Source organism: Phlebotomus papatasi, chromosome 1 (genome assembly GCF_024763615.1).
Source record: "Phlebotomus papatasi isolate M1 chromosome 1, Ppap_2.1, whole genome shotgun sequence".
NCBI lineage: Eukaryota > Metazoa > Arthropoda > Insecta > Diptera > Psychodidae > Phlebotomus > Phlebotomus papatasi.
This window is the reverse complement of record NC_077222.1, coordinates 53729151-53744040: the sequence shown is the minus strand read 5'-3', so window position 1 is coordinate 53744040 and position 14890 is coordinate 53729151. Positions and strand designations below refer to the sequence as shown.

Below are 14890 nucleotides of genomic sequence, written 5' to 3'. Positions count from 1 at the left end.
GCAGTATTGATTCGAAATCGGTCTAAATATTATCCTTTTTAGGTGTATTGGGGGTTAAAGTTACCCTCTTTTCATGTTGATTTTACCCTCAAAAGGTGTAAAAATAACATTAAAAAATGTTGATATATTTTTACACCTAAAAAGTGTTAAAGTTATGAGGAAAAAAAGTTAATCGCACCCTCTTTTTTTCTCAGTGTACCTCCAAGTTTCAGCAAAACTTCGAGCAAATCTAGGACAAAAGGTGAATATTAGTTGACAGTCAAAAGCTAGGTTATTCTTCCGGTTATAAATGATCCTGTGACTGTTTTGGAGGAACACCATCGAGGAGGAAAAATACCTTAGTCTGCATTCTATGTGTATTTGGACGGCCACTATTACAAATTCCCAAAATTCGTTGACACATAATTTAAGGTAAATCAGTTGATCAATGTGGAATATCCCTTACAGAACATTGCAATTGGAGACTTTACCGCAAATGCACTTTTATAAAAATAAAATATCTACAACTGAAATAAATCAGAAGTCGAAAATTTGTTGAACTGAACGAATTTGCAGTAGAGTAAAAATGTCTTAAGGAATGTAGACATGGTTCGCACACAGTGAACCGTTTTTTAAACGAAGCGAATTTTCTCTTTGGTTGCAAAGGGCTAGTTCGTAATTTCTCACCCACAAGAGAAATAATTATTAACCTCATGAGACGAGATGAGATATGGTAAACCAGCTCTTTGCAAAGAGAAAATTCGCATCGTTTGAAGGTTCACTGTGAGTGAACTGTGCCTACATTCCTCTTCATAGGGGAAAGCGTGCTACCTTCGAACAACTCAAGCTTCGAATAATTCAATTTTATCTCTATATTCCTTCTTATTTCACATATAGTTCTTTTCAGAAAATCGGAGGCATTGGACTAGCTATTAAAATATAATATTAAAATGGGCCAAATTCCATTTCAAAAAAATATTTTTCTACTGTTGATTCTACTATTGTTTCCAGTGGGAAAAAAAGTACTCTGACTCAAAATATTTTATTATGAAATCTAAAAATTTAATATCTATTTCGATAAAAATAAGGATTTTAAACGTTGCTAGGAAAATTGCACGCAAATATTTACTAAGTTTCGCCTCTTAAGAAGATATTAAAAAGAAGATATTAAAAAAATAATATCAAAATGTTAATGAAAATTAATTAAAATTGCTACTTTGCTTAAGGAAGAGAAAATAATAAAAAAGTATATTTTAAACTACGCCATGTTAAAAAATTAGTTAATATCGAAAAGTTTGTTATTTATTGTTTAATTTAATAAAATAAAGAAAACTATGTTACAGAAAAAATGCGTTCCTACTTAAATATTGAAAAAATAAAATTTAAAGGAAAAGGCTTCTATTTCCACTTAAGGGTTGGAACAAGCGTCGTCATGCTGACCCTCGATGAAGCTTGGTAATCATCTTGATGAGTGTTGGAACAAGCCTTGATCGTAATTCCAACTCTCATATGTGCGTTGATTGATTGTTGAATTTTAGTTGTGACAACATTCATTTCGTGTTCTAGAAACACTCAACTTTCTCTCACTCAGTGTAATACCAGTAATCTGTAACTTTACAGTAGAGTCTTCTAAATTCGAACCCTCGGGGGATATTTTTGACATTCGTCACTTTCCAAATTCGAACGATTTTTTCAAAACTAACGAAATTTATGTGAGATTAAATTGCACTTTGAGTCAAATTCATGTAATTTCTCACAAGTCTTAGTGGTAACATACTTCCTTTTATTTTATACGATCATAATGTATGTAAACATTCAGGAAGAAGCACATAAATATGATTTTCATTCATCCAGAACACGAATTTTTTAACATAACCCCACATTTGATATTTTGAATCCAAACGTCATTCGAATTTGAGAGATTCAGATTTGAGAGACTCTACTGTAATTCGAGAAGACGTATAGAAAATAATTTAAAAGTTAATGTATCGAGATTTATGTCAGAGAATACACAATTTGAAATTTTCATAATTTTATCTTTTATAAAACCCTAATTTCAATAGAGATTTTGGAAGCTGGAACAATTTTCCAAAATGCAGCTTATTAATTTCAAGTGTTTTAATGGTAATAAGCGTTTTAATTTAATAAACTTGGAAAGCTTGGTATCCTTATTTGTAAAAGCTTCTACTTGTAGTAGAAGTTTTAAGAGAACGAAGTGGCCCATATAAACAAGAGTAAGCCCATATAAACTTATGGTAGCTGTGATTCAACTTACCTGCAATTCGCAATGTGTGTAAATTTGATTGCGAACTGATTTTTGGGCATAAAGAATCGCTTCGAGTAAATTTTATTTATTTCGGTCGCCGATAACAGTTTGCTCGACGCGGTTGCTTATAACGCTTATAATGATTTTATTTTCTTATATGAAGCAATGAAAAATAATTTTGATATCTTTACAGTTCTTTGACGGTTTTAACCCTGTTGTAGATTTGTTTTATTTTGCAATTTTGTATTATGTTTATTTTGTTGTAACAGATTTATAAAAGGGAAATAACATTTTTAATTAGTAAAATAGCAGATTGGTAAGTAATAAATTTAATTTGGTCGAGTAAATAATTCAAAAATGTCAGTAAAAAACCAAAGAAAGTGTTCAGGGAACTTCTTCGTTTTTTGCTTTATCTGAAACATTTCACTAATTTTGTGCTTTTACGATTTATAATTCTCGTCATATTGATGTACTGACTATTGTTACTAAATTATTATTTATTAGGTATGTATGTATTGAAGAATACAAATAATATAATTTTGGTTATTTTATTAGGTTGCAGAAGATTGAGTAGTATTTTCGTAAAAATAAAAATCGGTAAGTACTAAAAATTGTCAAAGGAAAAACTAAGAAGCTATGAGTCATTTTAATTTTTTAATTACCAAATTTTCTAATTTAATAATTAAAACTGTTTTTACAATAATATTTGAAGTAAAAGGAAATTCTTCATTTTTATATTCCAGTTACTTTAAACCACTAAATTATAAGAAAGGACCAAGAAGCCCATAACCGTCTAATACTCGAATTTTACTTTATTAATTTAAGCATGGGGGAAGAAAAAGGTACAAGAAACGTAATTATAGAAATTACACATTCAGGAAGATCTGTTCTTCTTAAACACGTAGTGCTATATAAAATAAATATAAAAAGTGTTATATAATAAAATAGGCATTAAGAAAAAATTTGTTAAAATCCAGTATTAAAAAATCCAGCAGGATTTTTTGAGACGTCGTTTCATTAATATTATGAGGTGTATAAGTCCAACCATTTGAACATGTGAAGTTCAACTCTGTCATACCAAATAAGTCACTCATGAGCTGTTACATGCCTTAATATTTTATTACATAAATCATTTAGTACAGTCATGTATATTTAGAAAGCATTTAAAACATTTAATCAATAACATATCACTTAACTTTAATTTAGTACAGATAAATAAAACTCTATGAATCTTCTTTTTTTGGTTTTGCGAAAAAAAGTTTTAAATATGTATGGTTTTCGATTTTACTTTCTGCAATTTTAATCAATTTATTTGGTTCAACTTTCTTATAAGAGTGAACCATCTTATAGAATTTCGTCTCAGGCCTTTGGAGGAGTTCGTGAGGAAGACCACTCTCTAAGAGAGCACCCTTCTGAATCACAATGATAGAATCAGCGTACATTATGTGTTCGAGCTGGTCAGTGATGTTAAATATTGTACTTTCCTCCAGATATTCCGCGATAACATTCTGAACTATCTTTATTGTCCTGTAAAGTTTAAAAATGATGTAAAAGCGTGAGAAAATACTATAAATTGAGTTTGGTGTTTACATACTTTTCATCCATGTTTGACATAGCCTCATCTAGAACGATAATTTTATTTTTACGGAGAATAGCTCTGGCAAATGCGAGCAGTTGACGTTGCATAAGGGTCAGATTTTCACCATTGTGATATACAACCATGTTGAGATCTAACATATCTAGTTCGACTCCTTTAAGAGCATGTAGTAGGTCGTTATAACGAAATTCGTTCAATGGATCCAAATTGCTGTTTAACAGAAATGAATAAAAAAGTTAAATATTTTTCTCAAGATAGTTTTCCTATTAGATCATACCTTTTGATGGTACCAGAAAATATCGCAGGCTTTTTAGTTATTGTTGTTATACCTGAACGAACATCTTCCAGAGTAACCGTAGCGATATTCATTCTATCAATTTCGACGAAACCTTCGAGGATTCCTATGCGATAGAGTGCATTCATAAGTGATGTCTTTCCTGATCCACTATCCCCGATGATCCCCACTTTTTCTCGAGGTCGGAATATGAATGAAAATTTTGAAATAACATCATTACTGTCCTCGTTGTATTTTAGAAACATTTCATGGTAGACAACCCGCCCATATTCTGGCCAGGTTTTTCGGGCTTTTTCTGGATTCGGTGGGTCTTCTTCTTGTTTGATGGTGCAATACGTAAGAATTCGATCAGTTAAAGTTAGTTCGCCGGATGATGAGACGTTTTGTTTTAGCGACCAACCTAACATCCCGGCAAATCCGATAAATTGCGTAAGGGCAAAGGGTAAAAATTGGCCTTCGATTACTAGAAAAAAATTAAGATAAGTGAATTTCTTATTGAAAATGTTATCAGAGTTATTCTTACCTATCATCCCATTGAAAGTCAAAACTATTACAACTCCTATTGAAATCAAACACAAAAATTCCAGTAACATAGAATAGGCTGATGTAGCAGTGATAGACATAGATATGGTGGATGAATGGACATCTTGTAAATGGTCGAAGTCATCTCGTACGTGATCTTCCACCCCAAAAGCTCTAATCATAGGGATAGCCTTCATTGTTGTATTCATGTGTCGCAACAGTTTTATCTTCATTGCATTTTCTATTTGCTTCAGTCTTTTTGTAATCCTTAGAAGTCGTTGTTGTAATTTATAGAACACCAGCAATATGATCACAAGAATAATAGTAAAACTCGAACTAATGTATATAGAGCTCAGTCCCCAAGCTGTGATCCAGAGAAAGAGATTTATGCTTTCTAGCAAAGACATTGGAATGGTTTTGTCAATGGTGTTCATATCGACATCAAAAAGACGAAGAATCTTGTGATTTGGTGTTTTATGGAAGAATGCCATACTGCCTGAAGTAATCTTATTTAGGAGATTATTGTGCAGGGTTTTATTGGCCTTAAGACATACCCTTGAAAAGGCAATATTGACGATGATCCCTATGATGATAGCTAAGGCAATAATTCCTGTATAAACAAGAGCGTATGGCGCTGTTTCGGGCAAATGCAAATGCTTAAAATTGTCCATGATAAATTCTTGAGAATAAGTTGATATGTTGTAAAAGATGCTAAAATGACTAATATTGCGCTTAGATAGTTCAATTAGACTTTCGGAGCAATTCAATGAATTTGCACACAGACTTTCCTTATCGAGTTTTGCAATTTCCATTGTGGTCCTGTAAATACAAATAATTATATAGAAAAATTGTTAAAATCAAGAATTTTAAGACTATTACCAGAACGTGAGCCAGGCATCTGAAGACGCAATGATAGAATAAAGCAGGAGAAAAGCAATGCCTAAAATCAGAATATAGAACTTTCCTGCACCTTCCGAGATATACCGTAGGAATGAATTATGTTCCTTGGACGATGATGGCTGATCACAAAAGACTTTTTCATCTATATCTTCATCATCTTCAGCATCCAAAGATACATTGTTCTGCTTATCAATAGGCTTGATTCCAGACGGTTTCTTTTCTTTAGTTCCGTACATATCCGATAACTCCTTTCCGCGTTTCCTTGCTACACTTTCATCAACTGGTGAGAGATAAGGTAAACTGTTTAAGTCCAATTCTGATGGTTTTCCTTGGTTTGCTATTCCACTTTGGTCCATCACAACAACCCAGTCCGCTTCGTTGATGTACCGAAGTTCATTTGTAACGACAATTCTCAGAGATTTATTCAACCGCCCACTGGAACCTATAACTTTGTCGAAGATGTACTGAGACATTAAAGGAGGCAAACTGCTGAGGTTATCGTCAAATAGATAGATATCAGCATCTCTATAGATAGCTCGAGCAAGATTGACTTTCAGTTTTTGAACTTCAGACAATATCGTTTCATCTTCCTTTATAAGTGTTAGGTCACCATTAGGGAATAGATTGAGATCCTGAACCAGGGCACACGATCTCACCACAGCATCATATTTATCCAAGAACATAGTACTGCCGAAAAGGATGTTCTGTCGCACAGTGGATGAGAAAATCCAGGGAATTTGAGGAGCATATCCAATTGGGCCATTTGCGATTACATGTCCACCTGTTTCAAACCATTTAATAAAATTCCAAAATTTTCAGATTTTCAATTTAATTTAAATTTAAATTTAAGGCGATGTTGACAAAGCCGAGAAAAAATCAATCAAATTAAAAAAAAGCTAAATATAGATTTTTTTCTTTTAAATAAAAAAAATATTAAAAAATCTCACCTGTGATCAACATATCTTGAAGAATTGTATGTAGCAGTGATGTTTTTCCACATTTGGAAGGTCCAACAATGCAAACAAGAGTTTCTCTGCGGAATTTAGCATTCAGTTTCTTGAGTTTGAAAGTATTTTTGCTGTTTGACTGAATCCATGTGCTAGAAACATTTTTGAGATGCACTAAAAATTTATCATCACTTTCGGTATGACCTTCTTTACGCTTCTTCTTAATCTTCTCCTGAAGCCTTTGTGGAATTTCTTCCATATCTAGGAATTTTTCAACTTCCCGCAGATATGAGGTTGTTCTTCCAAATTGATTAATCGCCCTTGTGAAGATCTGAGTCACGGTGATTGTCAGGATGTCGAAGTAGTAGAAGAAGGCAAATAAATTCAAGGCATTGATGTTCTGGTTTGTGTACACCATGGTGACCAGAGTGGCCAAAAGGGCAATTCGTGAAGTGAAAATCATCAGGATTACGTGAATAGCATGTTGAAAAATTTTATAACGAAGGAATTTCATTTCAATATTGCGAATATTCGAAATGATCTCATTGAAATGCTTGACCCAGGCGTGCTTCTTCACAATTTCAATATTCTCGATGACTTCTTTCGTTTTGAGGTAACGGTTCTTTGTTATTTCTGTGATTTTACTAGAGAACTTTCCACAACACGTATTCAGTAAGTTCTGTGAGGGGATCATTATGACGATAACTATGAGTCCTGGAAGAGCAGCCATGCCAATATCCATGTACATAATAGTTCCAATAACGGCTAAAAGCAGGGGTGAAGCCCATAGATAGTGAAAATATAGGGACATAACATCCAATCTGCCGGGATCTCGTGAGAAGGTATTTTTGAGAACCTCAATAGCATCCTTATCAAGTGATTTACTAGGAACACGGAGGATCTTGAAAGTGTTTACGAATAAAAATTATCAGAAAAAAATTTCATTTAGCTTTACGATCAATTGTAACTTACTTTTTTGTAGATCAAACTTCCAAGTGCCGTTTGCATTTTCAAACCAGTATGGAAACAATAATGGGCGATATGATTATTGGACACAAGTGCAACGGTAACCATCAAGAATAGTCCAATGGCCCAGAAAGAAGCGTCTTTGTAGTCCTTGAGATCTTGATTGACAAAGTACAGGGACAATCTCTTGAGGAGATATGGAAAGCTAATCCGTATGAATACGCCACTGAAGATCATGAGAGCTCCACTAATGCCATAATCCTTAAGGAACGTTTTAAGTAGAGCCCTGGCAAGTCGTGGTTGATTCATTTCTTCCCATTTGCTTTCTAATTGCTTGCCCAGAATACGCGATCGATTTTGCTGAATTGGCTGCCACAAGTCACTCACGTTGAGAATTTTCTTCAAACACTTTGAGATCACTGAAAATGCCCACCAAAATGTTAGTTTTGACAAAAAATTGGCACGGATGGAGGGATTTGGAAGCAAATGACGCTTCTTTGCCTCCATTGTGATCTTCGCACTGCAGTCTTCTTCGACACACAACACAAAATTGAGAGGGAAATGCGATCTCCCAGCTTTATATTGGATTTTTTCTACTGATAAAATTTCTGATATTGCGATGTGGATGTATTTGTTAGGACCAGTTTTGTCAAAAGGCACAGAAAGACTTTTTAACAATTTTCAAATACATTTTATTGTCCTATGAGGGATATGTATAGATAAGCTAATTTTTGCACTTTTATCGATCTTTTTTTTTAGCATTTACTGTTCAAGCTTGAGAAAATACTGTTAGGATCTTCGAGAAGATCTTTTGGACTTGCAAATTCTGCCACAATTCCATTATGCATCACAAGAACACGGTCCGAGTCCATGATAGTGTTGAGACGATGAGCTATTGTAAGGACCGTGCAATTCTTGAAGCGATCCTTAATTGTCCTCTGAATCAGGCCATCTGTCCGAGGATCGACATTGGCAGTGGCTTCATCGAGAACTAAAATTCTATTATTTCGCAAAATCGCCCTAGCTAGGCAAATGAGCTGCCTCTGGCCAACACTGAAATTATTTCCTCCCGCTTTAACGGGCATATCGAGACCATTCTTGTGCGTAGAAATACTCTTAAGCTCCACTTCATTGAGTGCTTGCCACAGTTCATCATCTGAAAAGTCCCCAAAGGGATCAAGATTCTTCCTCAGAGTCCCAGAGAAAAGAACGGGATCTTGTGGAATTATGGAGAGACGAGATCTTAAGTCGTGAAGAGACAAATTGGCTGTATCTGTTCCGTCAATCTTTATTTTCCCTTCGACAATTGCCATGCGAAATAGGGCACTGATCAGGGATGTCTTTCCGGCTCCCGTGCGCCCAACAACTCCTACTTTCTCCCTGGGAGCTATCCTGAAGGAAATATCTCTGAGGACCGGCTCAGAATTTTTGTGATACCTAAAGAACACGTTCTCAAAGAGGATTTCTCCACAAAGTGGCCAGAATTTTGTTGGCTTCATTGGAATTACTGGTTGTGGTTCTGGCTCCAATTGTTTATATTCGAGGAGTCTCTCAACTGACATCAAAGCATTGGATGTAGCTGCACTCTGGCGAATTCCCCAGCCCAGGAGGCCAGTTAGTGTCAAGGACTGCGTAATGGCCAGACCAACCTTGTCCCCGATCATTTCTAGATTCTCCAAAAATTGCAAAGAGAAAGAAATTTATTTGTAAGTAAAATTTATATTTTTTTTAAATGCATTAGGGATTTTCGTATAAATTGTTCTTATAGAGGACTTACGATTGTCAATCATGAGAAATGTAAAAGTTACTATTGCCACGAAAATAACACAGAGGAAATCCAGCACTTGTCCAAAGGCACTCGTACAGCAGATGAAGAGATACCATGCAGATGAGTGAACATCCTGAAGGGTGTCAAATTCATCTACAAGACGAGTTTCCGTGCCAAAAGCCCGAATTGTCGATAATCCACTTAGGGAAGCCGCCAAATGTGTAAAAACAGGAGATCGGGCTGCAAAAATAAGCACAATTTAATCCTTCAATATTATAATTAAGGTCTTACTATTTACTTATTCCGTCCAATCTCTTGATATTCCGCGAAGATTTCAAATACCATTGACGTACGGTGATAAATACAACTCCAAGAAAGGCAATTGGTATTAGAAAGACCGGATTTACCGTGGCTGTTACGAGAATTGCTCCACAAATGCTCAAAATCATTTGGCTGGCGTCCAGAAGCACCTTCGGCAGGAGTTCATCCACAGATCCTAAATCCCTGGAGAAACGATTGAGTATCCTTCCCGAAGGATTTGTCTCAAAGAAATGCATTGTTGCCCCAATTACTCCTTTAAACATAGAGTTATGAAGTTCTTGTGAAGCTTTGATACAAACTTCATAGAATCCTATTGATCGTATAATGGCCAGAAGGAATATAGAACCGACGAGGCATCCATTTAAAATTAAATAGTAATTTGTTGGTTCATGAAATTCTCCTTGATGAGTCCAAATTGCTACAAAGTAATCAGATGTGCTAGCAATAATCTGAGTCTGGAGAAAGAGTATCACAATTAGTAGGAGAACCCATATAGATGCTCCTGATCGAAGATATTGCAGAATAATTGAGCCGTCAACAACTCCTTCCGAGGATTTTTCCAATTCTAGGCTGGGTAACTTTTCATTGCTTTGTTCTGTGAATGTTCCATTTAACTCTTGAGTTATTCTATTATTCTTAATGTTTTCAAGCAAAAGGGCTTCTTCAGTGTCCTCAAAAATCATCGATGGGGATCCTTGTCTACGAATTCGTCCCTGGAATTTTTAAAATTAATTTTAGCATAATTATTATTTACTGATTTTTTTTAAATGTTACCTCTTTCAGTTCAATTATCCAATCTGCTTCTTTAAGAAAATGGATTTGATGAGTGACAAGGATCCTTGTTGATTGATGAAGTAGTCCTTTAGGGCCCATTACTTCATCAAATAATTGTCGACCTACATGAGTGTCCACAGCACTTAGAGGATCATCCAATAAATAAATGTCTGCTTCCTGATAAACCGCTCGAGCTAAGTTAACACGGGCCTTTTGCCCACCTGATAGGGATGATCCTCGTTCCCCTATAATAGTTCTATCTCCCTGTGGGAATTGTTTAAGATCATCCACAAGGGCACATGCTGAGAGAGTTTGTTGATATCGAGCATGTCTCATTGGCTGGCCAAAGAGAATGTTTTGCTGCAGAGTTGCTGCGAAAATCCAAGGATTTTGGGAGACATAGAGAACCCTTCCATTGACCGCAACACTGCCTGATTCAGGCGGTAGTTCACGTAAAATGGTCTCTATTAAAGATGATTTTCCTGATCCAACAGCTCCAATTATTCCAATTAAATGTCCAGACTTAATATCCAAGTTTATGTCTGAGAGCGTCAATTGATTCTTATTGTTGAATAAAATCTTTTCTTTGTTGATAAACTTTATAGAATTTTCCCAACGACATCTTATATTTTTCAAAGAAATTGCTATACTATCGGGAATAGATAATTCTTGTTTATGCTCCGTAGGAACGACCGTATGAAGAAGAGAATCAGTTTCATCAATTTTTCCATTATCTCCGGTAATTTGTGGTACATGCTCTTCGAGTTCTAGAAACTGCTGAAGTCGCTTAAGTGACACTCTTGCCTCAGATACCTCAGCGACTCCTCGGACAAACATTTGAGACATTGTGTGACCGAGGATGTTGTAGTATGCAGAAATCATAAAGATTCTAGCTGCAGTCATTTCATATCCTAAAAGGGTCATTGATACCATGGCTGCAAATAAGGCAAATCTTGTGGTAAAAAGGGAAAAGGCCATATAAACTCCTCTAAGATTTGCACATTTCCTTATAATAGACAGCTCAAATCGTCGAGCTGATGTTATCAGTGATGAGATTGGTTTCTCCCAGGCATACATCTTAATCACTTGTACACCAGATATCACTTCATCTATAAATCTGACTCTTTCATCGGTTTTCAATGCAGTTTGGAGGCGATACTTTGAAGCCAGACGTCCTGTAAATGCTGACAAAATGAGAAATAATTATTCCAAATGTAAATAAATCAATAAATTTATCAAAAACAACAACAACAACAATAGCTAATAAATTATGATGATTCTCACTATCAAAATTTTTGTTTAATAAACAAAGATGTATAATTAATAAAGAAAATTGTTTATCAAGGATTTTAAAAATATCAACAAAGTTCTCACACCACACGCCAGATTCTAATCTCCAAATGCAATTAGAATGTAGCTCAATGAGAAAATAACCCAAATATTTGAGATTTCACTGTGCTTAACTACATGAGATGACACAAAAGAGAAGCTGATCTTAAATTAAGGCAAGAGCAAGTCATTTTATTCCCAAAATAATTCACAATTTAAATGCAAGTGTATGAGTTCCTACAATGTAAATTTTATTTCAATCTCGAAATTACTTCTAAAAATATTTCTTCGGAATGAAAAAAAAAATATAAACATTTGTTTATTGATTTTTTTTAGATGAAGGTATTAATTTTGACTGGATTTTGAAAATAATTTGGCTTCATTCTTTTTTGTCTTCTTTGTGAGAATTTTGTTCTCACAAAGTTTATTTTCAAGTGCCATAAAATTAACAAAATATTAGAATTTAAAGTTCAGTTCCCTCAAAATCCCATATCCCGTGAATCCCTAGACCTAGACCATATGACAAAGCAAAGAATTGTTAGATTTGACCACTAAGAAAGGCTTGGAGTCTGAGCCGAAAGCTTTGGGAAAAATTGTTGTTTTTCTGAGCTGACCCATATCCCCGACGCTCACCGGTATCTTCACGATAGTAAAACAGACTGATCTTCAAAAGTACAAAAAAAAAAACGAATGGGCAATAAAAACTTAAATTTGGTCAATAAAAATAAAATTGATAAATTTTTAAAGAAAAATATAGGGGAAAGTGCCCTGCCCATGCTTTACACGGTCCCAAGCTTTATAAAGACTAATTTTTTTCTTATGTCTCTGAATAAATATGACTCCGCAATATATTTTAAAACAGGACACTGTACCCTAGTTTTTTAAATATTAGTGCAATGATTCACATTTATTGAAAAACATAGGAAAAATTTAGTCATTATAAAGCTTGGGACCGTGTAAAGCACGGGCAATGGGCACTTTCCCGTAGTAATTTGATCAGTAAAAAACTTCAATCTTAAATAAATGGTTCTAATTTCTATAAATTAGCATATAAGACGTTTGCAACTGAAATGAAAACCTCTTTAGTTTCCTTTTACTAAAACTTTTATGATGATTGACTGCCTTTAAAATTTTATATTGAATATACTGATTAAACATTTGCTGACCAAATTTTTTTTTAGCTTTTTACAAAAGTGTCCATTATTGAAAAGTTGAAATTTTTGAAGATGTTTGTAAGAAATAATTCTTTTCAATAAATAATAAATCTCTAAAGCACTTCTTAGCAAAAAAAAATTAATCATAGCCCAAGTTATCTAAAATTTTCCTACTAAATACTTTATTGTTTTTTTAGATTCACATATTAAATTAGCAAGGTAGTTGTCTCTGATTTTATGTTATATTCTCTTAAAATTTAAATATTTTTCTCGGTCAAACAACAATGTCCTTATCATTTTTAGTGGGTTAAGGTTTTAGAGAGACAGTTACATTAGCTTATCTCTTAAAAAAATGTTTATAAGAAAAGTTTAAGTGCATGTGTTTTAAACAGGTAGCAAATCCAAAAGGAAGTTTAGATAAAGAGTGGTAATATTTACATTGCAGTGGCATGACGATAAGAACTATAACGATGCCAATGAGTCCGGGAATACCCACGAGTTCGTAGAGAATGTAGCCAATAGTCAGAGCAAGAAGAGGTGCTGACCAGAGCCAATTCACGAACACGGAAACCATATCGAAGCGATTGACATCGTTGGAGAGAAGATTGACCACCTTTCCTGGCGCCACATTTCCCAGAGCTGCCCTGGACAGACGGAGGGATTTTCGATAAACCAAACTGCAAACAGCCACGCGTACTTTCATGCCATTGTGGCATCCACAGAAGGTGATGTGGTTGGAGGTGAAGACACCCAGTGCATTGAGCAGTATAATTCCAATGGCACAGATGATAGCTTCAATATGGGGAATGTCGGTGTTCTTCCTGCAGATAGTGGGAAATTTATGAATGAAGAGGCACTCACTTGGTGCTATATAGCCAATTTAATTTAATCACCGAAAATAGAGTAAAAGTCGACGGAGCAATAGCGGTTGCCCCAGTCTTATTACAAAGTCATTCGTCACAACAATCAGGCCAAGACAGACGTACTCGCGCCAAAACGTGATTGCTATCGCTCTGATAAGAGAAGGCCTAGCTGATGTGTTCCTGAGCTGATCTTGCCATTTTCTGGAGGAGAGAATGACAATGATTATCGCTGAGGTGATTTGCTGTCTGTGGGTGCCAAGTGTTACAGAATAATTTGTGGAGTGGCTACAGAGATAAAGTGTATTCTTAATCTCTATCATTACTCTTCGAGACGATCACCCAGTACTGCTGATCTGTCGTCAATTAGAGGCTTATAGAGATCCTGTAGTTCCAGGGATTTTCTATATCCGCGTTTAAAGAGACTGATCATCCAGAAAAAGGTGAGCTTCGAGAGAAAATTTGCATTTTCTCGTGGATTATTTGGTAAATTTCTATCCATTATTCTATATTTTAATTTTCACTAAAACTTTGATCACATTGCAATATTCTTCCACGGAATGTCCACACACCATCACTGTTAGACGTGAACTGAGAATTTCTCTCTTTCGAGTTTCTTTGTGTGATTGTGCCTCTCTGTTAATACGGTCAGATAAGATAAGAGACTGTTTCCATTGTAAAATTCATTGTCTTGGCAGATTCTCAACTATTCCGATTTTGCATTTCTTGGATCTCCGTTGGAAGAATCACGCGAAGCGCGCGGAGCACGCGGAGGCCTGACACGAAGTTCAACGGAAAAGAGATGAGTTTGCATATATACATAGGTATTCTATCCGGAATGCGCAAGTGCCAACAGTGCTTCAGAGTCATCTATTCTTGAACACTTTCTGGGAAATCTGCCATACCATATTTCGAACTTTAGGGAAATTTGTGCTTTCCCCTCAGCATTTTTCTCCATTTAGAAAAAAATCTTGACCCAACCAGTGCTCCTTCTGGACCAGTTTCATCCACTCCAAACTGCCATTTGACACTAAAAATACATTATTTGTAATCTTTAATGTAAAATTTATTGTTTACCTTTTGCACTTGTGATAGCGATAGCAAAAACACATGGGTATATAAATAAATACAAACAGCTTTCAGCAGCTTTTGCCCAATTCGCTCTTCACAACAAATCACTGAACCTGTACTTACTCAGTCTTATCGTTTTGT

General features: G+C 35.1%; 2 protein-coding genes across 2 annotated transcripts; both read right to left on the bottom strand.

Moving 5' to 3' along the window:
- Positions 1-3338: 3338 nt before the first annotated feature.
- Positions 3339-8135, bottom strand: LOC129806390 (probable multidrug resistance-associated protein lethal(2)03659). The gene is made up of 7 exons (XM_055854948.1): positions 7479-8135; positions 6507-7407; positions 5539-6340; positions 4661-5478; positions 4120-4600; positions 3840-4052; positions 3339-3772 (listed from the first exon to the last, which is right to left on the bottom strand). Exons 1-7 carry the CDS (start codon positions 7977-7979, stop codon positions 3469-3471), a joined length of 4020 nt encoding a protein of 1339 aa, XP_055710923.1. The 5' UTR covers positions 7980-8135; the 3' UTR covers positions 3339-3468.
- A 5-nt stretch (positions 8136-8140) lies between these two features.
- LOC129806399 (probable multidrug resistance-associated protein lethal(2)03659) lies at positions 8141-14381 on the bottom strand. The gene is made up of 7 exons (XM_055854960.1): positions 14005-14381; positions 13712-13882; positions 13257-13639; positions 10336-11519; positions 9539-10274; positions 9250-9480; positions 8141-9138 (listed from the first exon to the last, which is right to left on the bottom strand). Exons 1-7 carry the CDS (start codon positions 14178-14180, stop codon positions 8228-8230), a joined length of 3792 nt encoding a protein of 1263 aa, XP_055710935.1. The 5' UTR covers positions 14181-14381; the 3' UTR covers positions 8141-8227.
- Positions 14382-14890: the final 509 nt, after the last annotated feature.